The following is a 27497-nucleotide window of genomic DNA, read 5'->3' as shown; positions in this document are numbered from 1 at the left end:
GTAAAATGAAGGGGCTGGGCTCAGTGACCATCCATGGTGACCCAGGGAAGTTAAGAGTGGTGGGCTGGGAATCAGAAATACCCCAATTCTGAAGTTGCCTCCTTGAAACCCGGGGTATTCATCAGTGAAGTGGGGATAATTATAGCACCTGCCTCCTAGGGTTGTCGTGGGGACAAAATGATATCTGTAAAGCGCTTTGCAAACCTTAAAGCGCCGTTCTTTCCAGCTCTTAACTCCTATTTAGCCTTGACAGGCTTTCAACGATTCCTCTCCAGTTTTTCAATGGGTGCTGCGAAGGCCTGTCATGGCCTCGCATTTCCCCTAGGTGGCGTCGTCGTTTGGAGACCCGAAGGAGGAAGAAAACGTCAGGTGGGGGAGAGGTGGGAGAGCGGGGCCCGCCTCGGCGACGCTCTATCCCCGCAGCCCGAAGCTCGGTGGCTCCGCCGGGCTCTTGCCCCGGGACTGTGCACAAAGTCCGAGGACAAGCTTTTCGGCTTCTCGGGGCTGCGGACGGCGCGTGCGCAGGCGGCGCCCGGCCGGGCATGGACGGCGTTCCGCTCTGGGGCTGGACCTGAGCTCAGGTGAGCGGCGCGGAGGGCTGTTGGCAGGGACGGCCCCGGGAGCCCTCTGGGAGCACTCCCAGAATATTCCCCACCGCGGCGTGATGGACAGGGGCCGGGCCCTCGGAAAGCGGCCGTCGCCCGCGGGAGCCTCGGTGCCCTTTGGCCGGAGCGTTAGTGCCCGAGGTCCGTGGGCAACGAAGACCAGGCTTCTGCATGGGGGGAGGCAGGCGCGCCGAGCCGAGTGTGGCGTCACGCGGGTTCGGCCGACCTGAGTGCCCCTCGGACCTAAATGCGCTGCTACCTGCAGGAGCCAAATGGCCCCGTAGACCAAGGGGACTGAGACAAGCCTGCTGCCTGCTCCCCTCCCCCTGATCCTCTCCCTGTCAGACCTGTCTCCGCCTGCCTGCCCCCTGCCCCTCTCCCCCTGCTCTCCCCCCTCCGTCCCCTCTCCCTTCTGTCCCCCATTCTCCCGAGCTCTCCTATCCGTTGGCAGCACCCCCTGCTCCCCTCCTCTCCCCCTGCCTCCGATCCCCTCTCCTTGCTCCTGCTTCTCTCTCGGCTCCCCTTCCTTCTCCCCACTGCCTGCCCCCTGCCCCTCTCCCCCTGCTCTCCCCCCTCCGTCCCCTACCCCTCTCCCTTCTGTCCCCCATTCTCCCGAGCTCTCCTATCCGTTGGCAGCACCCCCTGCTCCCCTCCTCTCCCCCTGTCAGCCCCCTGCTCCCCACCCTCTGCCTGTTCCCTTTTCCCTCTGTTCTCTCCTTCTTCTTTTATTCCCGACCTAGCCCTGCTCCCTTTTCTCTCTGCCCCCTTCTCTTTCCTCCCCTTCCTCTTCTCCCTTGTCCTCTACCTCTTTGCCTTTATTTTTCCCTTTCCTCTTCCTTCTTCCTTCCCTTCTTTCTTTCTCCCTCTCTCCTTTCCTTGTCACTTGGTTTGGGATAGCTACTCTTCCTAGTCGGACAATACCCTTGCACTCTGGGCATTAAACTATTTGGCAAGGGCAAAAGGGTGTGTGAGGTATGGAATGTGTGTGGCAATGCTACAGGGTGTGCGAAATGTTACAGATTGTGTTTGGTAATACCGTGCAGGATTACTGTAATGCCAGTTATTCAGGGCCCTGCATGGACTATATACTTGAATTCAGTTTGTTTGATTCAGCAAATACTTAGTAAGTTCCTCCAAGGGGCAAGAGATTGGGGGATACAAGGTGAAAAAGGAAACTGTCTCTGCCTTCCTGGGGGGAAGGGTAGAACATGTTCACAGATAAGCAAATACAAGATAATTTGAGGTGGGAAGAAGCACTAATGGAGGAGCTCAGAGAAAACTGATTGGAAGAGGTGGCTTTTGAGCTGAATCTTGAAGCTCGAGAAAAATTCTGAGAGGTGGCACTGAGAAGAGGAAGTCCACTCCAGGTATTTGGAGGGAGGGTGTTGCCTGGTTGATAGAGGACCCAGAAAATGAAATATCAGTTAGGTGTGCTGGTAAACTTCTACCAACTGCTGGCTCTCTAGAAAAAAAAAGTTTTTGAAAATTTAATCTGCATTATTAACATTTTCCCCATCACTTTCTTAAGTCTAGACAATCAACAAAACAGTTAAGTCCAGCACTGACTTATAGCAGTTCTGAGTTGTTAATATTCGCATTGAAAAATCTAATAGTTGCACAGCCCTGATTGTAGGAATGACTAGAATGAAGTGTGTCTGAGACTTAGAATCCATATAATGTGAAATAAAGGTGGAAAGACAAGCTAGGGTTATCTTTGAGAAAACAGGGGACCACTGAAGACTTTTCAAAGGGGAGAGGACTGCCATGGTCCAACCTGTAATTTAGGAAAATAATTGTGCAGGATGGATTGGAGGGGTGAGGTGAGGTCCTGGAATTCAGAAAACCACAGAAGAGGTTGTTTCAATAATTGGAGAGGCTTCGTACAAAAATGAGGCAGTGTAGTCCTGGACAAATGAACCAGGTTCTCAGCTCCTGGCTACTCAAAAGTTGCAGAGAAATTGTCTATCTATCTTGGAAGATGGGCCCTTCCTACATAGATCTGGCAAAAACAAATAGCAAAAATCAAACCAACAACCTCAAAAACAATATTCTAGACCAAAGGCTATGAGGACTTGAACCCAGGTAGTGGCCATGTGGGGAGAAACAGACAGTTTCAGTAGCTGTTGTGGTAGAATTGATGGGACTTGGTAACTTGACTGAATAGGGGGACAGGGAAGAGTCTTGAGATTCTAAGGTACCTGGTAGTTTGGGGAGCTGATAGCACCCACAAGTAGAAAATTGCAGTGGCTATGGAGAAAATTATGACCGTAGAGAAGGAATTTCAGAGTTTAAGATCACGGAGGAGGAATGGTTTTGGTGGTGGTGAAATCTTAGGAGTGAGCACTCTGGGTCATGGGAGTTAAAGAAGTTGATGAATTGGAGAATGAGGGTGTTTGAGGTCATAGGAATGCCAATATTGAAGCCATCAAAGATTGACTTGACAGAGCCTGAAATGGAATAGAAATTTGGGGGCAGACTGGGGCAATGAGTTCCATTTAACACATTGAATTTGAAGTGGCCAGGAGATATCTGAGTAGAGATGTCTCCTGGCATTAAGGATGAGGAAGCAGAGGATCAAAGCAATTAGATGGTTTCCCAATAATAAGTGGAATTGACTTGAGGAAATGTTAATTGAACCTATGGAAGCTAAGGGAAAGAGTAAAGAGAAGGTATACAGACTGTTCCTTAAGATAGTCCAGTAATCTTAAAAAGTGAGCTTATGGAGGAAGAGACACAAGACTATAGCTTCAGGGGATGGTAGGCTAAGGAAGTCTTTTTAAAGGCTACATGAGACCTGAGTAGGTTGGTAGATAGCTGGGAAGGAGGAGATTGAATTTGGGAAGTGGGGTAGGAAAGAATGATCCATCAGGCAAAGCTTAGGAGGAGATAGGATCAAAGCAAAATTAGAAGCCTTAAGCCAAGTAAGAGGATCAGTTCTTTCTCAGAGACTGGAGCAATGCAGAAGACTGGTAAAATATAGGGGAGAGGAGAGATTTTGCAATGGATCGACTAGCTTTTCCCAGTAAACCTCTGGGGGGGGGGGTGTAGAGAAAAGTGGAAAAGATTTGGAATATTCAGTATGAGGAGAGTCCTCTAGAGATGAATAAAAAAAAATTGCCAAGGAGGTTAAGGAGTGCAGTTGAAATTACATAATATTAATTTTTAGAAGATGGGTCTATATACTGTAACCTATTTAACATGTAAAGGACTGCTTGCCATCTGGGGGAGGGGGTGGAGGGAGGGAGGAGAAAAATAGGAACAGAAGTGAGTGAAAGGAATAATATTGTAAAAAATTACCCTGGCATGGGTTCTGTCAATAAAAAGTTATTTAAAAAAATAAAAATAAAATGAGTCTGAAAAAAAAAAAAAAGAAGATGGGTCTATTCCTTGTGTGATAAAGTTATGCCAGTCATGTTTACCACCTTGGGTTCGGATTCTGGAAGTAACTCAGGGATGAGGATTAGCAGAGTATGAATGGAAGAAGAAGGGAGCAAGAGAGTTAGGGAGTTCCAGGGTAGAAAACAGTGTCTAATTGAACTGTTAAAAAAAAAAAAAAGACAGAAAGAAAAAGGAAAGAGCTGGGTAGAATGGGAAGAACAGAGAGAGATGAAGAAACTGGAGCTTGTAGTAACAGCACGAGAATGAAGACTAGTTGAAAAGAGAGGAGATCTAGGGAGTTCTCGCTAAGGAGGAAGTTATGACCATAGAGAAGGAATTTCGGAGTTTAAGAACATGGAGAAGGAATGGTTTTAGGTTGTGGTTAGGTTTTTAGGTTGAGCACTCTGAAGGGTAAAATGGAACTATAGGTCATGGGAATTCAAGAAGCTGATGAATTGGACGACCAGGGTGTTTGAGGTCACAGGAATGCCAATATTGAAGCCATCAAGGGCTGATTTGGCAGAGCCTGGAATGGAAGGAGGAGTGACCTCTGGAGACTGGTAGATATTTGTCCATTGCAGAAATCAGGTCAATGATGGGGGCAGAATATGGGTCACCGCCTTCTTCTCTGACTGTTGTATCTCTTTGGATCTCTCCCCTTTGGAGGATTGCTGCAGACACCAGTCAGTTAGTAGTTAGGGGGTTGCAACACTAAAGAATGGGGTTGTCTTTAGGGAACTGACATTTTCAGTTTTGATAGGGAAGTTACAAATATACATGACTAAGCACAGGGATAGGTGATCATAGTGACAACATGGCCTCCCCTCCCCTCCTCTCCCTTTCACTTCTAGTGATTTTCTTGAGGTTCATATGATAAGGTAAACTGGCTTCTTGTTTGTATTGGGGTGAATTTTGTCCTTCTTATAAAATGGGAAAACTAAGACAGTTTCATGATTATACCAGACCTATTCTCTGAGGCTTTTGACTTAAGGAGCAGGGATGATTTTATTTTTGTTTCTGTAGTTTCCACTCCCATCCCCAACTCCATTGACATGGTCATAGTGTTTAACTCTGTGGGACTCCATTGTGGGTTTTCTTGGCAGAAATACTGGAGTGTTTGCCATTTCCTTCTCCAGCTCATTTTACAGATGAAAAAACTGAGACATATGGGGTTAAGTGACTTGCCCAGGGTCACAGAGCTAGTTAAGTGTCCATTCCCGTGTTGATTTGTGGCGTGGTGTTTTATCCATTGTGCTACTCAGCAGTCAGAGGAACTGGGTTTCTGCACATGGGTCAACTTAACACTTTCTCTTGGATTGTTCCAAGTTTCAGCTCTGCCTTTGGGAAATCCTAAGAAACACTGTGAATAGTAAGTTCCATAAACTTTAGTGGAGAAAGGACAGTCACTATGTAATCCACTGCCCAGACCTCCCCTAGAGATTAGTTATTCACTGGGGAATTTCAAAGCTGCTTACCTTAGGATAAATAGCAGCCAACTCTGTAATTGAGTAACTTGTTTTTGCCATATTTTCTCAAATCATAGCATGAATAATTAGATGGAGAACACAAACTCTTCACTTCTATCTCAGAATTTCGTGTTTCCTTCAGGAATCAGTTCAAACACCACCTTTACATAAGACTTTTCCTTATCTTAACCTCAAATGATAGTGCTTCTCTTTCTTAATTTCCTTCCTTCCTCTCTCTCTCCTTCTTCCTTTTCTTCCTCTCTCCTTCCTTCTTCCTTCTCTTCTTCCTCCTTCTTTCTTTTCTTTTCTTTTCCTTTCCTTTCTCTTTCCCTTTCCTTTCCTTTGCCCTTTCCTTTCTTTCCTCTTTTCTTTCCTTCTTTTCTCCTCCCTTCCTTCCTCCCTCCCTCCTTTCCTCCTTTCCTTCCTCCCTCCCTCCCTCTCTCCCTTTCTTATTCCTTCCTCCCTCCCTCCCTCCCTTCCTTGCTTCCTTCCTTCCTTCCTTCCTTCCTTCCTTCCTTCCTTCCTTCCTTCCTTCCTTCTTTTCTTCCTTTCTCCCTCCCTCCCTTCTCTCCCTCCTTCATCTCTCCCTCCCTTCTCTCCCTCCTTCATCCCTCCCTTCCTTCCTCCTTTCTACCTTCCTTTCTCCCTCCCTCTCTCCCTTCCTTCCTTCCTATTTTCCTCCCTCCCTCTTTCCCTCCCTCCCTTCTTTCTTTCCTTCTTTCCTTCCTCCCTCTCTCCCTCCTTCTCTTTCTTCCCTCCCCTTCCCTCTTCCCTAGCTAGACTCCTTGACACCAGAACTAGATTAATTTTTGCCTTTATATCCCAAGTCCCTAGCATAGTGCCTGGTACATAGTAGATGTTTACTAAATGCTTGTTGATTGATTGGAATGTGATAGGGCAGTGGTTTTCAAAATATCGTCATCAGATACTGGGATGCTTAGAATCCTCCATGGGTAGTCATCGTAATTGTTTTCATAGTGGTATTAAAATATTATTTGCCTATTAAAATACTTCTTTGCCAACTACATATCTGTAGGAGGCCAGATTTTCTTCAAGTACTTCATTTGAAACCACATTTTGCAATAGATTGAAGTCAGAAACAGTTATCAGAATCCAGCTGTGTTCTGTTAAGCCAGACTTTCAAGAAATTTGCAAAAATATGTAAAACAATGATACTCTTCTCATTTTTTAATTTGAGAAAATACAATTGTTTTTAATAAAATTTTTTTAAGGTTTACTTGTAATGAGTTTGATATCCTAAAATGAATTAATAAATAGTCTAAAATGTATGTTTTAATTTTGAATATGGTAAATATTGACAGTTATATCCACATAGAAGCTCTTTGGGGAGCCTCAAAAATTTTCAAGAATATAAAAGGATTCCCAGACTGAAAGATTTGAGAATGGCTGACATAAGGCCTGAATATATGGAATGGAACTCTCATTTTAAAATCATTCAACCATTTTTATCTTTTTCCTTTTAGCAAATATATTATCTGTTAATGGGGCATGTGAGGGAATGGAAGGAGAGATTTATGAATTCATAAAGTAAATTGAAGGGGAAAGGATAATTTTTCCTCTTTGGAAGACTTGGTAAAATGCAGTTGAGGAGGTTCAAAAAATGTTTCTATTCAGTCCTTTTACTTTAAGCAAATAGGTCCTTCTCTCTTGAGAGCTTGACATTGAAGAAAGAGACTGGGGTCAGATGGCCTGAGTTTAAATTTTCCTGTCTCTGTGACCTTGAACAAGCATTTAGCCTCTGTTTCCTTTGCCTCAGTTTCCTCACTCTGTAAAATGCAGTGGACTAGGTGACTAGCTCTGGAACTGTGGTTCTGAAGCAGGTTTATGGTTTGTTTGTTTGGATTTTTAAAATCAAGTTTTCAGAGGCAGCCCAGTAAGGCAGATCTCTGTCTTACCTCAGCATAGAGGAGGCAAAGAAAAGTATGTTAATACATGTATAATACATGTACATTAATAAAAATACATTACCTGCCACAGGCTTCAGAGCTGTTCTTTGCCTGGGTCTGTGGTCAGCCTCCTCCCAGCCTTCCTAGGGAGGGGTGCTGTGGGCGTTCACCTCGGTTTGGGGCTCATCCTGGGTCTCTGGTCTCCCCCCAGGATGAAGGAGTGGTGGATCCAGGTGGGCCTCCTGGGCATTCCCCTTCTTGCTGTCTACCTGCACATCCCTCCCCCCCAGCTCTCCCCGGAACTTCACTCCTGGAAAGCTTCCGGCAGGTTCTTCACATACAAGGACAGGAGCATATTCTATCAAGGTGAGGCTTGGGATGGGAACTGGTCAGATGGGATGCTTATGACAAAGGGATGCAACTGCAGGGCTCCCAGCAGAGCCACCGAGAAGTTCCTTGTGGTGACCCGCAGCTTCCCTCTGTACCTCTGCTGTCAACATCGTTCAAGGGTGAATTTGTTTACGTTCTTTTGCTTTTATTGAGACCTGTGGTTTCATTAGTGTAGGAAGAGAACTCTCAATGGGAAGAAATAATAGGTGTTTAATAAGCATTTATTTAAGTGAATTATCAGGGTTGTTTTTTTAAATAAGACATTTATTTAATTGACAAAAAGAACTTATATAACGACATTCTCTCTACCAATGCAGCATCTGCTTGTTGTCTGACTGAATATATATAATGGGTTTTAATATTATTTTTCAATGGAAGAATTTTGAAAGTGTATCATCTTTAATTTCAACTTGCCCAGAGTCACACAGCAGTGTGTATCCTAGACTTGCTGGCTCTGAAGCATGCCCTTTATCCAGGGACATTGGAATGGCAGGAACTGGGTTTGAATCTCAACATCTTACACACCAATGAAAGCATTACAGTAGATGACTCTAAGGTTCCTTCCACTCAGAGTCCTGTGACTCTGAACATTGTTGGCTTCCTTTCATAATCCATGCCAGATCTGTCATCCATTAATTTATCCCAATACTCTTGGAACCTCTTCATATTTTCAGGCCATGCTTCCTTTGGGGATAAGAAGTCCCTTAAGTTTACTGTGTGAAGAGTACCTAACTTTAATTTTTTTAAACTTAGCCTTTTAGAGTTAAAGGGAGTTCTCATGGGATATGGTGCACTTTAAGAAGTCCAATATTCTCCATAATCATGACTGTCATGCCATTATAGACTTAAAATTGTAGGCTTTAATTATCTGGTCATGATATTCTCCTCCTCTGCCTCCTCACTGTGTATGTATGTGTGTGTTTGTGTGAATATTATTCTTCATTCATTCATTCGTCATCTGCCAAACATTCATTAAGTACCTGCTATATGCCAGACTCTGGGGAGATAAAGGCAGCAAATAAGACAGTTCCTGTTCTTAAGTAGCTTACGTTTTATGGGGAGGAATTAATATGTGTACAAGGAAATACTATATATAAAATATATATCTGTCTATATTATAATACTATATATGTGCTATATGTATATAGCATATATATATATAGCAAATACTATATATACATATCTATATCTATATATCTTTCTAGCTCTCCTGCTAGTGCAATGTGGATGGAATGTGAGACCTCTAGTCAGGAAAACTTGAGTTCAATTCCTTCTTCAGATACTTAGTAACGGTGTGATTCTGGCCAAGTCACTTACTGCCTGCCTCAGTTTCCTCATCTGTAAAATATGGACAGTACCTCCCAGGTTGTTTTGAGAATAAAATGAAATAGTATTTGTAAGTACTAGTTCACTCCCTCCCTCAGTTTCTCCTCCCCACCCATCTCTTCTCCCCTCACTTCCTCTCCTTTTCTTCTTTCCTTTTCTCACTTGTCTTTCTCTCTCTTCTGCTTCCTCTTCCTGCCTCTGTCTCCTCTGCTGTCTCCTCATGTCCTCTTCTCCCTCTCCTTTTCTCTTCCCCTTTCCTCTCTCTCCTTCCTTTTTTCCATTTTCTCTCTCTCTCTCTCTCTCTCTCTCTCTCTCTCTCTCTCTCTCTCTCTCTCTCTCTCTCCTCTCCCCCTCTCCATCTTTCTGTCTTTCTTTGTCTCTGTACATCTGTCTTGTCCTCCCTCCTTTCTTCCCCTCCCCATAATATTGGTCTGGATGTCAGCATGGAGCTTTCCCAGGGCTGGGGGCTCTTGTCCACTTGGACACGTTTCCCTCCCTTTCTTATCTGCTTTGTCTTCCGGTTTTCTTTGGTTCTCAGCTTCTTGGAGGTTTCTTGGCGGGTGGGGAAGTCCCTAATGTTCCTCCATGGCACTTGGCACGGTACCTTGGGATCAGAACGGCTCCCAAGAATGTAGCTTCCTTGAGGGTAGGGATCATTTCATTCTCTAACAGTGCTTGCATAAATCATGAAAAATATATAGGATGTCAGATGAATGAATTTCGCATCCCATGATGTCCATGAAATATCCCAAGGCTGGAAGGACTCTTTAAAGAAGACTTTTTACCAAAGGCCATATTGCTAAAAACTTTTTTAGATAGGCACCACGTGATTATGAATTAAATTCTGGAAGTGAAGTCAGGAAGACCTTCATCTGACACTAGCTGGGGGACTGTAGTCCAATCACTTAACTTTTCTATCTCTGTCTCCTCATCAGGAATATGGAGATACCATATTCTGTGGTACCTATCTCACCAGGTTGCCTGTGCAACTCAAATTAGACCTTTAAAAGTCTACATTTGTGTCAACTATTGATCTCCAGACAAGTTACAGAGAAACTTTGTAGCACAGATTAGTCCCAGTTATGTTTGTGAGTGTGTTTATGTGTGTGTGTGTGTGTATAAATATGTGTTTATATCTGTGTGTGTATATATGTACATTAAAAAAATCCATTTTGTTCAGTCATGTTTTTCAGTTGTGTCCGATTCTTTATAATGCCATTTGGGGTTTTTTATGGTAAACAAAGTGGTTTGCCATTTCTTCCTCCAGTTCATTTTATAAATGAGGAAACTGAGGCAAACAAGGTTTGGGAGCTTGGCATTGGAGAAAGAGACTCTAGGGGCAAATGGCCTGAGTTTAAATTTTCCTGTCTCTGTGACCTTGAACAAGTCATTTGGCCTCCGTTTCTTTTGCCTCAGTTTCCTCAATCTGTAAAATGAGGTGGACTAGGTGACTAGTTCTGGAACTGTGGTTCTGATGCAGGTTTATGGTTTGTTTGTTTGGACTTTTAAAATCAAGCTTTTAGAGGCAGCCACATGGTCCTTAGGGTTGAGCAGCTAAGCAGATATTAATGCCTCTTTTTTATCATCATTTCCCTTTATAAAAATCATATCAGTTTCTGATGTTAAGCCATTTGACAGTGGCCAGGAATTTAGAGGCAAGAACTTCATTTTCTGGGTCTTCAATAGTTGTGGCTTATTTCCAGGGTGATGGTTAAAGGCAGTGGGCAGGAAGGGTGAGAGAGCAAGAGAAGGGAGAGAGAGCAATGTACATATAATATATATATTAAAATGTTAGCTATCCTCTACAGGATATGTATACAGAGGATGTATACATATATACATATGTATAGACAAACATATACATACATTAACATTTATATATAACATTTAACATTTGTAAACCATTTTAGAGATATTTCATTTTGTCCTCACAACAATCATGGAAGTAGGTGCTGTTATTTTCTCCATTTTACAGATGAAGAAACTGAAGCAGCTGAGGCTAGTAAGTATCTGATAGGTCATTTGAATTCGAGTCTTCCTGACTTCAGCCTGGCATTCTTTTCTGTATAGACAATAGTGAGGTACATATCTTTCACCTCCTCTCCCCTCACCTTTCTCTCTTGTTCTCTTCCCACATCCTTCTATCTGGTTCCTTTCCCATTCCTCACTTATCACCTTCTTTGTTTCTCCCTATTTGCCATCTAACTCATGTTCTCTTTTCCCTCCCTCCTTCCTTCCCCTCTTATCTCTCATTATAGAAATACAAAAGCCTTAGCAACTCAGTGTTTTCTTTGAATGTGAAGTCCCCAGTGAAATCCCTGTCCCATGGCCCAGAATACTCATCATTGTGTGTGCCTTGTGGTGATAAATGTATTTTTTTTACCCTTTTTCACCTGGCACCTACTAACAGATGTCTCTATAGAAGCCCGGGGTGACCCCAGGACAGGCTTTTCTTGTGCTAAGGCTGTGTATTAGCTAGCTGATTGTGTGTTCAGTCAGTTTCTTCTACAGTTCATCTGAGGTTATGTTACATAATTATCTTTGAGGCTTAGGAGGTCAGAATCAAGAAAGATGTTTTTTAAAAAAGTTCTTTATAGTAAAACTGAAAAAAATGGATGTAGTTTGTCCTGAACTCTCTCATCTTTTGTACTCCAACCTACAAATCCTTCAATATCAGGGTTCTTAACCTTTGTGGGGAATTATGGACCCCTTGAAATCTGGAAAAGCCTGTATACCTCTTCTCTGAATAACATTTTTAAATGCACAAAATAAAATACATAGAATTATAAATGAAGCCAGTTATATTGAAATATAATTATCAAAAATTTTTTAAATGGTCACAGACCCCAGGTTAAAAGTCCTTGATATACATCTTCAATCCTTTCTTCTGCTGTTTGTCCTTGGTCGCCAGCTCTTCTCTATCACACGGCTAGACCCATTCCGAGCACTATTGATCTGATCCTTTTCTGTCTCCTCCATCAACATCTCTCCCACCTCCCACCTATCTCTGTCTCTCAGTTAATCTCAGTTTAACTATAGGCTTCCTCCCTGATGCCTAAAATTGGGCTCCCCTTTTCCACAAAACACTTCCCTTCACCTTGCTCTACGTTCAATGTCTCAAGGGCCTAGAGCTCCATTCCTATGCCCTTTTTGACCTCTGGTTTGCCTCCTGACCTCCCCCCTCCCCTGAGGTTCAGGGATCTCCCAAATGCTAACTCTGATGGCCTTTTCCAGGTCTTCTCCTTGCCCTCTCTCTGTAACCCTAGACACCTTCAGCTCCTTCCTTTTGAATGTGGGCCCCTCCTTTGCCTTTCCTTTTCTCTCTGCTGCCCCGTTTTGGTTTTATTTTCTTCTCCAAATCATTTAGATTACAGGGGTCCCCAAACTACGGCCTGTGGGCCAGATGCAGCAGCTGAAGACGATTATCCCCCTCACCCAGGGCTATGAAATTTCTTTATTTAAAGGCCCACAAAATAAAGTTTTTGTTTTTACTATAGTCTGGTCCTCCAACAATCTGAAGGACAGTGAACTGGCCCCCTATTTAAAAAGTTTGAGGACCCTTGAATGAAGATCATCATCCCTCTGCTGCCTCCTCATTGTGCTCATCTAAGCCTGTATCTTGGCCCTCTCTCCGGCTTCTCTATCTTCTTGTGAACTTCTGAAGGCTTCATCGTTCACACACAGAAATCTCCCTCTTGTCCTCCCTCCATGTTTTTTCTCCTCTCTTTCTCTCCTCTTATGTCCCCTTCCTCCTGTAACCTTTGCTCCCCTTCTTTTCTTTCCCCCTTTTCTCCCTCTCCCTTTCTGTTTTTTTTTCCTTTTTCTCCCTCTGTTCCCTCTCCTTCTACCCCTTTTCATATACCCTCTTTCCCCTCCTCCCTTTTTTCCTTCTTCCATCCCTCCTCGTCCTCTTTCTTCCTCCCTACCTTCTTTTCCTCTCCCTCTCCTCCTCCTTTCTTCCTTTTTTCATTCTCTCACTCCTACATGTCTCTGCCTCTTCCTATCTTTTTCTCCTCTCTTTCCCCCTTTCCTCCCCTCTCCCCCCTCTGCCTCTCTCCCTCTCCCCCCTTCCATCCATTCTCTCCTTCCCCCTTCATTCTTCCATGTCTTTGCCTCTGTCTCTCCCTCCCTCCTTCCCTTTCTCCACACAAACACATCCCATCCATCCCTTGTCTCTCCCCTGAATTGGCTCTATGACCTCCATGCATATAGTTGTCCCATGGATGGTCCCATCATCTTTCCCCTCCCCTCCCTCTCCTGGACTTCCCAGGCCCTTTCCCATCCCAGCCTGCGACCTCCAGGCTGTGCTGGATCCCTCCTTTACCCTCATTGCATCTCTGGTCCGTGGCTGCCTCCATGCCCTACTCCCCCTCCTGTTTGCTGCCTCTGGCTGCTGGGGCAGCCTGCCATCCCCTCTGTCTGGCCTACCACAGTGGCTTTCTAATTAGCATCCTCATCTCCAGTGTCAGTATTACAGCCTGTTCTCTCTCAGCTGTCAGGTTAAGCACACATCTGACCATGTCAGCCCCTCCACCCAATAGCTAACTTGTTGTGGCTCCCTGTCACCTTCTGGATCAAATAGAAAATCTCTTGGGTTTCCTGCCTTTCCCATCTGTTCCACCGCTCCCCTTCTACGTGGCTGACATTGCGGCCCTGTCCTTTTGGCTGTTCCTAAGGCCAGACCTCCCTCTCCTCTTCCATGTGCCTTTACCATGACCCCCTCCTGAGCCTGCCAGGTGGTCCCTGCCCCCTCTGACTTCCAGCATCCATGGCTTCCTACAAGGCTCAGCTTTCTATCTTGAACAGTTCTTTTGGCCCCTGAAGCTCAGCATTTCTGTGGACTCCGAAACCCCGTGTGGGCAGATGCCAGCAATTGCTCCCCCCTTTCCCCCGCCCTAGCCCCTGTTAGATGGGATTGGCCAGCATGGCCAACTCCCTGGCCCTATCTTGAGCTCACTTCTTAAACTCACCCACAAGAGAGCCTGGCTTCTCAGGGTGGTGAATGTTGGTTGTAGTCTTGGAATCGAGTCCAGAAGTGCCTTCAGACCCTTACTAGCTATATAAGCCTACATTGGATAAGTCACTTAACTTCTGGCTCTGCTTTCTCATTTGTAAAATGGAGAAAATAGTAGGATGCACTTTTCAGGGCTGTGGGGGGAGGCATCAAGTGAAGTACCTGTAAAGGGCTTTGCAAACCCTGAAAAGCTTCACAAATGTGGTTTCAGTCCTGTCCAGCTCTCCATGACCCTTGGGGTTTTCTTGGTGGAGATAGTGCAGCGGTTTGCCATTTCCTTCCCCGCCTCATTCTACAGATAAGGAAACTGAGGCAGACAGGGTCATGCAGCTAGTGGGTGTCTGAGCCCCTATTCCTTGCTTCAGGCCCAGCACTCTATCATATACCATGCTTTTCAACTGCCTTATACAAATATTAATTGTTGTTATCATCATAATTATCATGTGTTTGGTGCCTGGTGTTTGAGTCTACAGATGATCTGGTACCTCTGGCTTCCTAAGGCTCGGGATTTCAGGAAGACAAGCAGACTCTTGTCAGAGCAATTTCATAACACATTTCTAGCCAATATTTGCATACATGGCAAGTCAACTCCAAATTCTGTTCATTAATGGAGGAAGAGGAAAGCCATGTACTGAATGCTATCCTGAACTTGCCAGTAACAAATCTGCATTTGTTTCTAAATAGTCTGACATTTAGACTCTTTGTTGGTTCTGAGAAAATCCCTGCATTCCCACCTTGTTTTAAATTGGGGCAATTGCATTGGGTTCATGGTTGCTTTGTGGGATTTCCACCTGACCCCTCCTTCCCTTCTCTCTTTTTTCTCAGACTCATGGGGTGCAGTTGGGAGCTCAGAAATAGTGGTGCTTTTACACGGCTTTCCAACCTCTAGCTACGACTGGTGCAAGGTGAGATGAGAGAGACCCAGGATCAAGGAAACTGACTCCTGAGCCTGCACACTAAGGTGGTCAAAACAACAAAATACAAACCAAATCCGAGGATGCCCACGTCTAGTTGGACACTTTGTAGACAATGGATGAAAAAGATTCTTTTTTTCAAAGTGTAGTTCTGTGATCTTTTCATTAACAACCATTAATCACAAATCAGTCTCATATAGAAATCTATATTGAGCAGTTAATCAACAAGCATTAATTGAGCATCTACTGTGTGCCAGATGCTATGTGCGCTCATCGGCTGGGGATACAAAGTAAAAAATGAAAGCTCAAAAAGAGCTTCCATTCTACCTGGGAAACAAGCATACCAATTACCAAATACAAAATAAATGTTGAATAATTTTGTGGGGTAGAGGATGGGGGCTTGAGTTTAGCATTGGGGGTCGGGGGCAGGATCTAAAAGGGCAAGAGGAGATGGAGAATTAGTCTTACCACCAGCTTTCATTCTGATTATGGTAACAGTGAGGGTAGTGGAAGGACTGCTGGGTTCAAAACCTTGAGCCTATTCTCAGGTCCCTTCCTCATGAGGAAAAAGGAACTGACTCTGGTTCTTGGATAAGCCTCAGAAGTATGGGTGCCATTTTAGCCCTTACTAAATAGTAATAATAAAATAGCTAGCACTTACAGAGTGCTTACTGCATATTAGGCACTGTGCTAAGAGCTTAATGATCTTAATTTGATCCTCACCACAGTCCTTGGAGTTGGTTGCTAATATAATCTCCATTTTGCAGGTGAGGAAACTAAGGCAGTGGCTAAATGACTTGCACAGGGTCATAGAGCTACTAAATGTCTGAGTCTGTATTTGAATTGAGCTTTTCCTGAAATGGGCTTGACTCTCTATCCATTGCTAAGAAATAGTGTGCCCTTCACCCATCAGTCCCTGAACATAGAGTGGCAGTTGGGGAAGCTTCCTTCAGTGGGAAGTGGGAGACAGTGAATTTGCATGACTGGATTACAGTTTCATTTACTCATTCATTCCTTTAGCTCTGTAGTTCAATAGAAGACTAGAAAACTCAGAAGTCTTGAGTTTTAAGCCCATCTCTGTCATCAGCTCCTTTTAAAACTCAGGGCAAGCTGTTGTTCCCTTCTATGGAATGGTTATAAGAGAAGTATTGATAATCCTGTCATTCAGATGGTCCTAAAAGCTACTGCCCAGAACAACAGGGTTGGGAATTAATTAATGGGAAAACAGTGGACTCTACTTCCTACAGAAGGAAACCTTAGGGATCAAGCTGCTCCCAGGAAGGGGCTCTGCTTGGTCACCTGAATTATGGGAGGGCCTGATAGGTCTGTAAGATGGGGATATCGCCTTTGGGCTGCTCATGCCTCTGTCTCTCTCACAGATCTGGGAAGGCCTGACCCAGAGGTTTCACCGGGTGATTGCCCTTGATTTCCTAGGTTTTGGCTTCAGTGACAAACCAGTAAGTGGGATCTGTGGAGGACCTTTACCAGGTATGGTTCCCAGTGGAAGACTCACACTCATGCTTTTTTCCCCCCTCTTTGCAGAGACCCCATAATTACTCCATCTTTGAGCAGGCCAGCATTGTGGAGGGGCTGCTGGGACACCTGGGACTTCAGAACCAGAGAATTAACCTTCTCTCTCATGACTATGGGGATACTGTGGCTCAGGAGCTGCTTTACAGGTCAGTGAAGTGATCAGCCTCCTCACCCTCTCCTTTCTGTGTGCTTTCAGAGAAAAGTCTAACCCTTCACACCACTGGACTGCTTGCCTCGGCTGCTCTACTGACCTGAGCCTTCTGCTCCTGGTTTGTTCATTCTTTCATTCAGCAAGCAATGCTGAGTGTGGTGGATAGGATGTCAGACCTACAGTGAGGAAGCCTCACCTTTTAGGGTTCAAATCTGACTACAGACCCTTTGTGACCTTGGGCAAGTCACTTAACTCTGTTTGCCTCAGTTTCCTCATCTGTAAATGAGCTGGAGAAAGAAATGGCAAACCACTCCAGTATCTCTGCCAAGAAAACCACAAATGGAGCTGGACATGACTGAAGGGACTTAACAAAAAAGTACAATGCACTTGTGCTTGGAGGGCAGGGAGAGAGATGGCAGAAGCCCTGCCGTCATAGTCTAGCACATGGAACATATAATTTCCTCTCTTTTATAGCTAATCATTTCTACTTTGAATTATGGTTATTGGTTCAAGTGCTTTTCCTTGTATTGTAGTAAGCACTCAAGGCTGGGATCGGTGCCTTGTTTTGTATGCTGCTCCCTGGTACCTAGCACAGTGTTGTGCACATAGTAGGACACAAAGTGCTTGTGGAAGGAATGAAATTGAATGGTTCTCCCTTTCCTTGTCTCTAGGTACAAGCATAATCGGACTGGTCGGGTTCTCATCAACAGCCTTTGTCTGTCAAATGGAGGTAACTGCCTGGAGTTGGCAATGATGAAAACTGGGGGATGGCCTAGCTTGGCCAGGTTGTGGCCTAGAAGGCTGGATGACTCAGGATGCATAAGATGCAAGCACTTAGATTTTCCTTAGGTGAAATCAAAATCAGTTTCATGATTGAAAGTTCAGTGTTCCCAGAATACTCTCTGCCAGACATGTTCAGTTCAATTTAATAACCATTTATTAAATAGCCTACTATGTACAAGACACAGAAAAAGAGCAGTAGAAGGGATAACAACGTCCCTGTTTGATGCATTCTTTTGACCAGGAGATGATTGTTGGGAATTGGAGAGGAAAGGAGTTCCACTGACTTGAGAATTCATTTTTGCTTTTTTAGGAGTAAAGTACTTGCTACTTACTTATAATTTGTTTTAAGATATATTGTTTATTTTTCATGTTAAACATTTTTTTGAGTTCCAAATTCTTTCCCTCCCCTTACTCATCAAGGAGGCAAGCAACCTATCAGTTAAAGAACAATTTTCAATATGTTTCAACAAACACAAACACCTACCGTGTGTAGTGTGGTGGAAATGCAAAAATGTAAAAGGGAATTGTTCTTGTCATCCCAGATCTCACAGTATGGTGGATGGATAAGATGCCCACCTCCACAATATAGGTTAATTTATGGTTGGAATAGGGAGAACCATTTGCAGAGGAGGGATGGACTTCTTCAGAAGGTAGTATCTTGATCACCTGATTTGGATCTTGAGGGTAGATCTTGGGGGATGGGCTCCTCCAATCCAACCCTACGAGTTCATAGATGAGAAAGCTGAGACCTACAGCACCAAGTGACTTGCCCAGGGCCACCCACCTGATGAGTCGGAGTGGAGATTCACACTTATTGTTTCCCTTTCATGCCTGGGGTCTTTTCTTTAAGCTACATGGCCTTTGACAAGTAGTTTATGGTAGAGTTGGGAGGGCCTGTCTGACGCCTTTGTTTTACAGCTGAGGCAGGTGCCAGAACTGGGGTACATGGGGGGATCTGATGGGGGATGGCTTTTGCACAGGTGTTTGGTGTCTGGGAATAGCAGGCTCCTTCATCATCTCAAGGAGAAACGGGGAAATAGAAAGCACCTCTTCCTCCTAGGTTTTGTATATACTAGAAAACATATGTTTTGCAACAGAAATGATGACAACGACTGGTGATAATGTTTCTGTCCTGCCTATTATGTACTAGGCACTGTGCTAAAGTACTATTTTACCCCCACAACAACTCTGGGATGCTGCTAGTATCCCCATTTCACAGATGGGAAAACTGAAGCCAACAAGGATTAAATGACTCACTAGTAAGTGTCCAAGGCCGCATTTGGGCTCTGGTCTTTCCGACTAAAGGCCTCAGTGCTCTTAATCTTACGGACGCAGTGGGAGATGGGCGTCCACTTGGAGAGGGCACAGCAGTCCCTAGAATAGAATGGAACATAGAGTGCAGCACTGGCCTCTGAAGTAGGCTGAGGAGTCTTCAATGAACTCCTTTTGCTCCTTGGGAGTTTCTTCATCCAAAACAGAGGAAAGTAACCTGTTCTCTCTGTTTTGCTAAAGAGACCAGAGGAAGCTAAAATGTCATCTCTAATGAGAGTGACATAATTGATTGTAAAATACTTAAGAGATCTCTGAAGGTAACCCTAGTTTTTATTTATTTTTTAAAATTTTGTTTCTCAGTGAAATGCTCTAAGGGGAGGAATCAGGGGAAAATGGGTGTCAGGTGCCAACAGAAGCGTGGACTTTCATTTGAGCTGAAGTTGTTGGTGGGTGACTAAGAGAAAGTTTTCTGCCTCTCTTGCAGGTATCTTTCCTGAGACTCACCATCCCACCTTACTCCAGAAGGTTGGCCAGTCCACTGGGTGAATCTTTAATCTGAGACTCTGTTTGTACAGAATTGAGTCTTTTGGGATCCTTTGTAAAGGCCTGTGGCCTCTCTCATGATGCATAGATGTTAATGAGATTACTTCCTAACCTTGAGAAGGAAGGACAGCTCCCATGATGCTCATCTTTCACCTTAGGCAGGCACTTTTGGACAAACACTGTATTCCATTTCCTTCTTTTTCTTCTGGAAATGGCCTGTATGAAGACCTGTGTGGATTTTGCTTTTAACATAAACATTTTATTTTAATATTTCTATATTTGGGCAAGAGCATTGGAAAATTTAAAAGACAAATGAAATGCAAAATGGAGACAAGAGATTGTAAATAGTTGCATGTATCAAGTTTCTCCTATTAATTCCTAACTTTTAGTTAAAAGGAACTAATATTGACAAAAGTGTTCATATCCCAAATTTTTATAATCTCTCCTTGGCCTTTTCTGTGTCTCTAGCATGGATTTTTTGCTGTTAGTTTTTAAGAGGTTCTTAACTTGAGGTTCAGAAACTTGAGTATGATTGATTTTATTTGTTAATCCTCCTATACATTTAAAAACATGATTCTGAAAGTGAATCCATAGTCTTCATCAGACTGTCAAAGGAATCTATGACTCCAAAAAAAGAACTCCTGTTTTAACTACATGATGTGTATTTTGTTCATTGGAGTTCGCTTTCTTCTCTATTCCTTCATACAAGTCTTTTCATATTTCTTTGAGTTCTTCATAATTGCTTCTTATGATGGAACATTGCAGATCATATGCTATTAACCTATACAGAATCACTGTAGGAAAAAAACAGACTCTAAAAATCCCCATGGTCTGCCATTTTGTTTATATGTGCATTATTCCACTCAGTTTTTGCCCTAAGAGAGCACGAGATGAGAGAGAGGAATCAGCTGGTCCCTCACAAGCAGTCTCAGGCCCTGGGCGTGTCTCAGAATGGAAGCCTGCTGCCAAGTGAGATCCTGCAGTTTTCCACTTCATCACCAGACTTTCCTTAGGGTGACATATCATAAAGCAAAGACATGTTCATTCTGCTTAGGTTGGTAGAGTGATGAAAGAGAGAGCCTTAATTGTCCTTCCTAGCCTTCCTGGTCATCTAGGAGGTCCCCTGCTAATTGCTCCAGGGACTCTAGCTTCCTGATAAATCATGAGAAGAAACAGTTATGTGGGGATAAGGGGATCATCTTCTAAAATCATCATATTTAGATGTCAGGCTCCTTTGAGAATATATTTTCCCTAACAATCAGTTTTCCTGCCAACTAAATCTTTACCAGTTTTCCCCTCATCCCCTATTTGAGAAGTTCTGGCCCCAGTCTTTTACTGATCAGTAGCTTAGTTGGGAGGGGGCAGAGTGTAGTGAAAAGTGAAATTTATATTGCATTGTTTCCATGACAACCACCTCAGATCCAATTGTTCCCTGAGATTGCCTTCTTCAAAGAACTCCTATGTTCAGTACACTTATTTAAAGATACTGTAGTAATAATAGCTATCATTTACATAGCATTTGAAGATTTGCAAAGTACTTTTATATATGTGATCTCATTGATTCTCCTAACAATCCTGGGAAGTAGGTGCTATTAATATCCCTATTTTACAGATGAAAAAATTGAGGCACATGGGTGAGTCATATAGCTTTTATGTGTTCTAGGAAGACTTTGAACTCGGGTCTCTCAATTCAGGATTCTTTATCTACTGTGACATTTAGATAATAGTCTATTTTATGAGGGATTTTAAGGGTAACTTTGCCAAAGTTCCACTTTCACCTCTCTTTAGAGCCTAATTGTCTTATAGGGGGGCATAATTCCATTGCATTTGTTCAGCCCTTTTTCAGTTGTTGGATACTTTAGATCATTTCTAGGTTTTTTTTTTTTTTTTTTGATCTTACAAATAATGCTGCCATGAATATTTTTGTACATACGTGTACCTTTATCATCTTTTTAATAATGTCTGTTGGCTATAGAAGTAGGACTGCTTGGTCGAAGAGAGTATGCCCACTTTTGTAATTTTCTTTATAATTTTATATTATCTCCAAAAAAGTTGGACCAATTTGCAACTGCTGCATCAAATCAATGGGCTTGTGGCTTAGGTTTTTTTCACCAATGATGTTAATGTGAGTTGGTTTTCTTATTATCTTTGCCAATCTGATGGGTACCATGTGGAACCTCAGAGTGGTTTTAATGTCTCAGATTTTTGAACATTTTTTCATGTGGATGAATTGTTCATTTGTCTTTACCCTGATAAAATATCCTTTGTTTGAGAGTGAGGTTTTTTTGGGGGGGATGAATATGTAGATGAATGTCTGTGGCTTATATAAGAAAGCCCTGTACTTGAGCCCAGTGGACTCCTCATCCAAATTCAGGTTCAAGTTGGAATTTGAGTGTCTAAGAGTCAAGTCCGAGAGCAGGGGTTCTGGAACTAGGATCCATGAATAGATCCATGTGAACTTGAATGGGGAAGAAAAATTATATCTTTATTTCAGTGTAACTGGTTTCCTTTGTAATCTTTACTGTATATGTTCTGCATTTAACAAGGCTGATTCTGTGAAGGGGTACATGGGCTTCATCAGACTGCCATGAACCCCCTTAGAGGGAGTTAGAAATAGGCTGTTCTTTCTCCAAGGGAGGAAGGAAAGAAATGCCATTTTTCAGATATAGAGAGGCTTAGTTCAAATCCTTTTTGTCCCAGGCAAACAGGCTGAAGTTCCCAATGCCCTGGTAAAAAGTCCCCTTGTCCTGTTTTGTTTCATTTCATCTTATTCTCTTTTTTAAACCTACAGCTGCTTAAAGATGGAGGCCTGATATCTCCTATTCTCACTCGCCTGATGAATTTCTTCTTCTTTGCTAGGGGGTGAGTTGCTCTGTGCCTGAACACTGAGGCTGTTTTTTGGGAAGCATTAGAATCAAAAATGCTGCCAATCTCAATCTTGGGCCTCAGTGGTAAGGCTGGAAAGTTCATAATCTGGAGGGTAAGGGGTGGGGTATAAATGGCCAGGTCCAGTTCCTTCTTCCCTCACCTCAGCAGCTACTTCGAAGGGCCCTGATGCATCCACTGCTTTGAGGAGCAGAGAGCTGAGAGACTTGTGGGGAGGTTGCTTTGGACTGGTTTGCATTTTCAGGAGTGTAAAGATGCTCCCAAATCTCTTCCCTCTAATGCAGGGAGTGACCCAAAGTGGTAACTAGATAGTATGTGCACTGTGCAATAGTCTTGAAACTAATACTGGAAGTTTTACTCATACCTACTTACCCACCCTCTCAATTTTGGGGGATCTTTCAGCCTTGCAGTGGTCTTTGGACCATACACACGGCCCTCAGAAGCTGAGATGTGGGACATGTGGGCTGGGATTCGAACCAATGATGGCAATCTGGTCATTGACAGGTAAAAGATGCACTTTCACTTTAGTATCAGATGTTTTACTAAAGGGAAAATGGCTTCTCCTCCTCCACCTCCACTCTGTTCCCTGGATGGCCTATATCTTGTCACAGCAGGAATACCACTTATTAGTTTGATTTTATATTCATTTGGGAAGTTGCTAGAAAAGAGAGAAAATGGGAACAGAGGGAATCTTGATCTGGAGGCCTTCGTGGCCAAAGACAATTTAATTAAGCAATTGCCAATTCTAATCTCAGTTTGGTCTGGAACTTTCCACCTAACCTTTAGCAAAGTCTTGTTCCTCTCTACATAATTGCTAATGTTAACCTCTTAAAAAGGTTTTATATCCTTGAGAACTTGCTGTCTCTGCTCAAATGTTATCACATTGTAATTTCTTCAACCACTGGGGCTGAGGATATTGCCACAGGTAGCCTATGGGGGTCTATCCAGATCCTATGTCTGGATACGGATCAGAGTTTGGCAGTTTTCAGAGAGGATGTTGAAAATCTGGACATTCCAGAAACAAGGCTTCATTTTCTGCCATTGAGTTCAATGTGGCTTCTACCTTGTCTTGTTATCTCCAAGTTCTAACTGATGTCTATGTTGGAAATTACAAGAAACAATCTATTTTCCACACGGGATCTATAAGCTTGAAGGTTGTTTTTAACATGAGATGATAGTATAATTTTTTTTCTTAGTGGGAAAGAAAAAGTATTTATACTAAGAATTGATGATCCATGTTCACCTATATGCCATCTTGGAGCTGAGAAGAAAAGGGATCCACACTAGAAATTAGTCTCTTCTGATAATACTGGAAAGGTTTCTTTTCCCTGTTTTCTAGATATGAGTTGTCATACAGAGTTGTGCTCATAATAAAATGGAAGGAGGAGGTTAGGGGTGTCTGGGATTATTAAGTTCCCTTCAAATAGTATCTTGTTGCCTTAAAAGCCTATGACTCTAAATGATCATGGGCATAGATGATCATCTTATGAGTGTCTGTACTGACCCAACTGAAAAAAATGGGAAGGATCTGTTTTCCCAAGAGCATGGGATGAGAAATCTGTTTTTCATTGCATCCCTGATGAGTAACAGTTGTCATTTTTTATATTTATCATGTTGAGTTCGATCTGTGCCTTGATATCTTTCTAGAACCACTGAATTTTGACATTACTAAGTAACTGTTTGGGGTTCTGGAGTTTAACAGGAATAAATGTGGCGAGTGGGGGCAAATGCCAACTTTCCCTAAGATCTAACAATCTAAAATGCCTTGTTGTCTATGTTAGGCCTTGTGGTCTCACTAGAGTGTGGCTTTCCTTGGCTCACACACCAACTCTCACTAATCTGTCCCTGAAGTCTCTTAGAGTACATCAACCAGAGGAAGAAGCATCGAGACCGCTGGGTAGGGGCTCTCGCCTCCATGGCAGTTCCTCGTAAGTGTTCCCTCATTGTCTCTGTTAAATTTTAGGTCTTAAGGTAAAGCATCCTACCTGCAGGGAAATCAGGCAGGTCCTTAAGAGTCAAAATGAGATGGTAACCCAGTACCAGGAAACAAATATACTCTTCTGTAAACTGAAAGTAAGAAAATACAACAGCAAAGTACTGTTGGGAATTAAGAAACCAAAAAGTGGAAGACTCCACTGCTGATCACTGATAATTAGGGTTATTAGAGTATGTCTGGATTTTGCTATCCTCCTGTCACTGAATCTTCATATATTTTGTCTCCTCTAATTTGAATATGAGCTTCTTTAGAGCAGGGACAATCTCAATTTTCTATTTATATTCCCAGGATTTAGCACAGTGCTTGGCACAAATACGTGCTTATAAATGATTTTTTAATTTATTTACTCATTAGGGTTACTACAATAATTATTTTGAATGGCAGCCATGGGATACAGACTTAGCAAGGATTAGTCTCTTCAGCCATATATATACATACTTAAAAATTAATTAAATCAAGTAAACCCAGCCTCTCTAGGGTTGCCTTATTAAATACATAGTAGGCATTCAACAATGATTTACATGTCAAAGAAAAATCAAATCCAACTAGTCTAGTGATAGGTTAAAATGTTTAAATATTAAATATGAAATAATATTAATGTTGAATTTTTGAAAAGAATCAGAACTCTACAAAGAGGAGATATTCAGATACAGAATAGACCACTAGAGGGGAGAAGTATTATGAATGAGCCACATGGTTAGCTGCCTCATTGCTAGAAGCTTCTTGCAATCTATTTAATAAAAGACAGTGAGTTAATTCTTTTCTTTTCTGGAGGGCAAGAAGAATAGGCCAAGAATGACATACTGTACTGAGGGCAGTTTTTGTTCTGGTTTGGGTTTTTGAAATGGAGGGTAAAGGGCCTCTAACCCTTTACCTGTTTCTTTCCAGTTCATTTCATCTATGGGCCATTAGATCCAGTGAATCCTCATCCAGAATTTATGAATCTGTACAGGTAAGCGGCTCTTGGGAATAGCTGTGTGCCAGCCAGGTTCGGGTGCAGAGAAAACAAAGCTGATGTTCCATCAGATGTGTCTTAGATTCCCTGGTTGGTTCATGAAGAAGTAAGTTAGGGCTTGGATAGTGATACTCCTCACATTAAACCCAACAGTGCTTGGAAAAAACAAAATAGAATTCCCTTGGCTGATATCGCATATCTCCCTGAACACATCTTGCTTAGTTAGGAAAACTGTTGTGGGATATTGGCAGGTAAAGTTGACATTTGTTTGTAGTCAAAGTGAAACATGCTAGGAACTTGAGCCTATCGGGCTGCAAGGGGAAACGGAGGATATTTTCCTCTAATTAATGTACTCCTTCTCCAAATCATTTGGAGTGGGTGGGACTGTTTTGTGACTTGGGTTAGTCCAGTTATACGAAACAATGCATTTGTGATCAGATCAAGTTTTAAAGTTTAAAACAAATAATTCTTTTACTTGTTACTCCTGCTATATAATATAACCCATGAAAGTAACTGATGCCTTCTTATCTCATCCCCAGCTCAAAGCTATCCTACTTTGAAGAAATGGGTTTTATTCCTATGTGGAAATTTGTTGTAGGTTTAATTTATTTAAGCTATTGCTTATTGGAACATCCAAGCCCAGCTTGAACATTTCACCTCTACATTCTTTTTCAATAGGAAAATGTTACCCCAGTCCACAGTGTCGATTCTGGATGACCACATTAGTCACTATCCACAACTTGAGGATCCTATGGGTTTTCTGAATGCATATTTGAACTTCATCAACTCTTTCTGAAGGAGGAAGAGTTATTTTCCTTGCTTTATTTCCTTTTCAGTCTTAGTTTCAAATTAGGAACTGATGCCTCAAAGAAAGATCATAACTATTTCCCATCACTAAACAATACCCTGAAGTAACACCATGAGCTTCAATGGGTTTTATCTCTTGTGTCCCATCCACTTCCTGTTCAGGCTATGGATCAAAAAGACTTGGTAATGTCTTCGTATTCGAAATTCTAATTGACCCTCCCAAATCTTTCAAACAAAAAGCCTTTTATACCAAAGGTTTCAAAGTTATGGACTCTTAGAATTTGAAGATGGCACTTTCATTCCCAATTACACAATCATGCAATTATGCAAAGTCTCCCAACTTCTCTTAAACTATATGCTTGCATGTTCTATAACCAACATGTAGCATCACGGCAAGCCAGATTCTCTGTTTTGGTCATGCTTTTGGATTTCTTTTACCATCTTGTTAAAGTGCAATTTATAGTTGAAGTACATCTTACAGATTGAGTTACATTTTATTTGTAAGTAAGTATTTTTTTTTATAAAGACACTAAACCAGCAAGTTATGTTCTGTGGCTAAGTAGTGAATCTAATGAATTACTAAATACGATTAATTTTTATATGTCAAATTAAATCCTGTTTTCAGAGTTACCTAAAATTTTGAGGCATGAAGGATCAATAATATCTGTGAAAAGAACTACTTCTATCGGCTGATATGTAGACAAGATTCTCAGCTGATGGCGTCTGTTTATACCTCAGTGTTTAGAAGGATATTTCAAAAGATGTGTCCTTATCCTGCAAGGAGATTTTCACCCAAGCCAATCTGCTCTGTTGAATTCCTTTTATGAAGAATGCTCAAGTGGCCTTCCCTTTTAGCCTGGTTTTTCCTGTTTAACAGAAAGAATTTGTAGAAAGTTCTGAAAGGCCTTTTAAAACAAATGGTGCTGGATCCTGTTTTATTAGCTACAGTTGCAATGTCTCAGTGAAGCAGGAACATTTGTATTTTAAAGTCTTTTTTATTAGCAACTTCAAGTATAACAAATTTTGAAACTGGAATAATCGTTTATTTTCTATTAATAAAAATGAATTTTGACAAAAGTGGACTCTGGATTCCTCCCCACCACTTGGGTTACACAAGTTCTCAACTCCACCAGGCGCTTTTGGACACAATAAGTTAGAGCAAGGAATGTAAAGAAGTTGAGCAGTTGGAATAAAAACAACGTGCATAAGGACAGACATAAGGACAGACATTTGCTTAGTAGATCTGCCTAGACATTTACTTTCCAAAATCATGAAAAAAGCCAACTGACTGGAGAGTGCATTAATTACAAAGCTTAGATAAAAATTTATCCAACTGAAGCTAAGATAACATCAACAGGTGTTTCCTCTTTGCTTCTCACAGTCACTTGCATGGTCACTCCATCTCCTAAGGCCAATCTAGACCTCACCAGTAAGTCGTAGCCACCTCTGTATACACCTGAGAAAAATCACAAAAACCAGATGGGGTAGTCAAACAAACTGCTTTTATAAAGACAAGTATAAATTTTTTATGCAGGGGAACTAAATATTATCTACATGGTTCAAATACTTTT

The 27497-nt window shown here is 42.4% G+C and overlaps 2 protein-coding genes across 6 annotated transcripts in view; one reads left to right on the top strand and one right to left on the bottom strand.

Annotated features, from left to right (window-relative positions):
* MEST (mesoderm specific transcript) lies at positions 1 to 27003 on the top strand. 4 transcript variants are annotated; one of them, XM_051963144.1, is made up of 12 exons: positions 1 to 581; positions 7568 to 7722; positions 14912 to 14991; positions 16380 to 16457; positions 16543 to 16679; positions 17356 to 17414; positions 19224 to 19264; positions 22074 to 22144; positions 22571 to 22672; positions 23950 to 24096; positions 25053 to 25116; positions 25798 to 25920. In XM_051963144.1, the coding sequence occupies exons 1-12, from the start codon at positions 178 to 180 to the stop codon at positions 25834 to 25836; spliced, it is 1377 nt and encodes a 458-aa protein (XP_051819104.1). In that variant the 5' UTR covers positions 1 to 177; the 3' UTR covers positions 25837 to 25920. The 4 variants fall into 4 exon arrangements, with proteins under 4 accessions (XP_051819104.1, XP_051819105.1, XP_051819103.1 ...); XM_051963143.1 differs by having other exon boundaries at positions 10 to 581; positions 24020 to 24096; positions 25798 to 27003; XM_051963147.1 differs by having other exon boundaries at positions 490 to 746; positions 24020 to 24096; positions 25798 to 27003.
* Positions 26902 to 27497, bottom strand: part of COPG2 (COPI coat complex subunit gamma 2) — a 37469-nt gene continuing 36873 nt past the window's right edge. For both annotated transcript variants that reach the window (XM_051963139.1, XM_051963138.1), the window contains exon 24: positions 26902 to 27382. In XM_051963139.1, coding sequence (XP_051819099.1) covers positions 27252 to 27382 — 131 coding nt within the window. In that variant the 3' untranslated portion in view covers positions 26902 to 27251. The remainder of the gene's footprint in view (positions 27383 to 27497) is intronic.

Source organism: Antechinus flavipes, chromosome 5 (assembly GCF_016432865.1).
Source record: "Antechinus flavipes isolate AdamAnt ecotype Samford, QLD, Australia chromosome 5, AdamAnt_v2, whole genome shotgun sequence".
In the NCBI taxonomy this organism is placed as follows: domain Eukaryota; kingdom Metazoa; phylum Chordata; class Mammalia; order Dasyuromorphia; family Dasyuridae; genus Antechinus; species Antechinus flavipes.
This window is presented reverse-complemented; position numbering and strand designations above follow the sequence as displayed.